The sequence below is a fragment of the Nyctereutes procyonoides genome, unplaced genomic scaffold, assembly GCF_905146905.1.
Source record: "Nyctereutes procyonoides isolate TBG_1078 unplaced genomic scaffold, NYPRO_anot_genome, whole genome shotgun sequence".
NCBI lineage: Eukaryota > Metazoa > Chordata > Mammalia > Carnivora > Canidae > Nyctereutes > Nyctereutes procyonoides.
Genome location: NW_026575034.1, coordinates 21661240 through 21665053, shown reverse-complemented (window position 1 = coordinate 21665053; position 3814 = coordinate 21661240). Strand labels below are relative to the sequence as shown.

Genomic DNA, 3814 nt, shown 5'->3' with positions numbered 1-3814 from the left:
ATCAATTGGGCTTTTAAAGTTGGCTGGGTCTGGGCTTTTTGTCAATGTGCACATCTAGAAAAAGATGAACCTATTTCCGTGTTCACCAGGAATAATCCTTGAGCTTATCGGCCCCACATTATCTACCATTATTTGTGGCACATAGCTGCAACAGAAAGAGGGTAAGTTTTCTGATCAAAATTGTGAGAGGGTGGATGTCCTGTTGAACTCTATTGTCAGAAAAGAGTCCCCTCTGTCACTCCCCTGAAGACCTCCCCCTCAGCTGGCAAAGAGTTCGTGTAAAACAGCCACCCTGAAGATGGGGCTAACTGCAGACTGTATCTCATGATATGTCCTTCTAGTTACTCCCTCAGACTTTTCTAAGCTCCAGCAACCACAGCCCTCTGATTTCTGAATCTTGCGTCCTCCCCTAAACACTAACAAACTTTGTTTTCTCCCTATATACAAACAATTTTCTGCCCATCATCTTTGGGGACAAGAAATGCTCCTCTTACTCACATAGAACAGGGGGTTATTAACTACTTGTTACTATTCTGCAATAACTAGCGGGCAGAGTTCTGTGCAACCACATATATGAAATAATTAGTTTTAATAACTCTCCTGCTCTCTCTCTTCTCTCTCTCTCTCTCTCTCTCTCTCTCACACACACACACACACACACACACACACACATGCTTTCCCACATACACACAATAAACATACACAAATCCTGATTCTATTCAATAGCTGAATTCTGAAAAACTTGGAACCATACCCTCCTGTGGCACTGTTGGAGATATTTTCATAACATCTTCATTTAATTTGTCTTTGAAATTTGATCTTATTAAGTTATTACACTTATTTGATCTATTCATACCTGAAGCTAAGTGCAACTTTAGGACAAGGTGTAATTTTTATGTTCCTTATTCGTGTTATATGTTGTAAGGAAGATGAACATAATTTACCTGATAAGCAAATGGCCATTTATTAGAAGAATATCAGGGAATAGCAGAGTAAACTGGAGCCTGAAAGTGTACAATGGCAAACCAAGCCATTCTATAAGAATAGGAAGCATCAAAAACAACAATGGTCTTATAGTAGAGATAGAATGAGGGAAATTCAAAGAAAGACCATAATATTATCCTCCCTTATGTCACATAACTGTATAGGAACCATGATGCAAATCCCTGCATATATTAGATCAAAAGACAGACAATGGTGTAAGTCAGTCACTCTCGTTTTGACTTTGGATTCTTTAACAATTTATATAGCAATGTCCCAAAAGTAACATTAGACTATTTTGAAAAAATGGAAGAGAATAGCAAAACAGATAAGCACACAAAACTGTGTGAAATACTCTTGGTTCCTTCAAGATCTCATATTATGATAAATCTAAGGTACAGATAATATCACCGTGAAGAATCTCAGAACAATAATGTATATTAAGAAAGTTATTCAATTACCTTCTGGAAAGAGGGGACTCTCTAATGTTTGTAATCAACCCCTCCCGCCATTACCTCTAGCATACCAATTAAAATTCTTTTCACTTTCTAGGACCTTGATAAGAAAAGACCATAAAGACACTGAGATCCCTACACCTTAACGGGAATTCAGTGACACTTGCTAGGAGAATGACTTCCATCAATGACACTCAGTTCCATCCCCCCTTCTTTCACCTGCTAGGAATCCCAGGACTGGAAACTGCCCACATCTGGATTGCTTTCCCATTCTGTATTGTGTATCTGATTGCCCTCGTGGGGAACATCACCATCCTGTTTGCAATCAAGACTGAACACAGTCTCCACCAGCCCATGTTCTACTTCCTGGCCATGTTGTCTATGATCGATCTGGGTCTGTCCACGTCCACCATCCCCAAAATGCTGAGCATCTTCTGGTTCAACCTCCAAGAGATCAGCTTCAGGGGCTGCCTGACTCAGATGTTCTTCATCCACATGTTCACAGGCATGGAGACTGTTCTCCTGGTGGCCATGGCTTATGACCGCTTTGTTGCCATCTGCAACCCTCTCCAGTACACCATGATCCTCACCAATAAAACAATTGGCATCCTAGCCTCTGTTGTTGTTGGAAGGAATTTAATTCTGGTGACTCCATTTGTGTTTCTCATTCTGAGGCTGCCCTTCTGTGGGCATCACGTCATCCCTCATACGTACTGTGAGCACATGGGTCTTGCCCGGTTGGCCTGTGCACCCATTAAGGTCAACATTATCTATGGGCTCATGGTGATTTCCAATATCATTGTGGATGTGATCCTGATTGCTTCCTCCTATGTGCTTATCCTTCAAGCTGTTTTCCGCCTTCCTTCTCGGGATGCCCGACTAAAGGCTCTCAATACCTGTGGTTCTCATGTCTGTGTCATGCTGTGCTTTTACACACCGGCATTTTTTTCTTTCATGACACACCGTTTTGGTCGAAACATCCCCCGCTATATCCATATCCTTTTAGCTAATCTATATGTGGTTGTCCCACCTGCCCTCAACCCAGTCATCTATGGAGTCAGGACCAAGCAGATCCGAGAGACAGTCGTGAAGATATTTGTACAGAAATAAGAGCTCTGTGTCAACATTGGAAGGCATAGCCACCTACCACCCACATTTTAATAGTCTCACCTCATCCCTGTTTTAGATTTCCTATTAGAGTAGACAGTGGCAGCCAGATTTTTATTTTTTATTGGAAATTCATTTAGAGTTAGGAGATAAGCCAAAGCTACCTCTGCTGCCCACTCTGCTCCCATGAAACCCCATGAAACCAGACAAAGGCAAAGCACTGATGGGAAGGGAAGATGTCCTGGAGGCAGCAGAGGTTTGGGAGTAGAATCACTGGTGAGAAAGGGTGAGAACTCTCCCATTTCTCCATCTGTCCCTTCTTCAGGTAAGTTTAGACCCTGAAGAAAACCTGATCTAATAATGTCATTTTGTAGGTGAAAAAAAAAATAATAAAGTGTAAGCCTTGGCTCAGTGACGATGTTTAATTTAAATTAGAGCATCTGTTCTATAGATTTGTATTCTGTATATTAGTCCTCAAGTTTTGTCTTCTTTCTTTAGAGTCAATATTCATTTTTAAAAATATCATTTATTTTTATTTAAATGTTTCCATCTTATTCTTACTGTCATTCTTGCTCCCTTTTTCTTTCTAATATGATTCTTCCCATCTCCTTCCTTTTCTCCTCTTTCTCCCTTTCTTCCTCCTTTTTATCCTTCTTTTTTCTCTCCCTTTCTCTTTATCTCTATATCTCTCTACCTTGTCTTCACTATTTCTCCAATAAACTAAGCATCTATGAATTGTGGAATGTGAGAGACTACAGCTTAGGCATTAAGGATACGTGGTATTATTTTCTCACTTGAAGCAGGCATTTTAGATGTGAATAATTGTATGAATTCTGCGTCTAGTTCCTTTCCATTCTATGCTACACTATTTACCTTCAGATATACAAAATTTCTTAAAATTTGGAAATCAGCATTATTCTGTGGTTTAGGCACAAAAGCAGTCTTCCTATTAAGCTCATGTGGCTTGCTTCAAACTACATCAAAGAAACACTGAACTTTAATGTATGACTGACCAGGGAAATCTCTCTAAGAAATCAGAAGTCTCCATTATATCCTCTGTTTTAGAACCACTCTCTACTTTTTCATGATGATAAATAAAATAGTCAAAAGCACCCCAGGGTAAAATCAGAAAATCAGGGTAGATAGAACCAAGAATACAAAGAAAGCAACAATCAGATTGTTGCAATCTGTAAATTGGACAATTTCTCTGAATCTGGGTAGCTTTGGCCTGAAATTTGACACTGGCAAAGCAAAATTCTCGTATTCTATAG

The 3814-nt window shown here is 39.8% G+C and overlaps 1 protein-coding gene across 1 annotated transcript; it reads left to right on the top strand.

The window, feature by feature from the left end:
- The first annotated feature begins 1604 nt into the window (after positions 1–1604).
- LOC129505030 (olfactory receptor 52E4) lies at positions 1605–2546 on the top strand. Its single transcript, XM_055317958.1, has one exon. The coding sequence runs from the start codon at positions 1611–1613 to the stop codon at positions 2544–2546; it is 936 nt and encodes a 311-aa protein (XP_055173933.1). The 5' UTR covers positions 1605–1610.
- The last annotated feature ends 1268 nt before the right edge of the window (positions 2547–3814 follow it).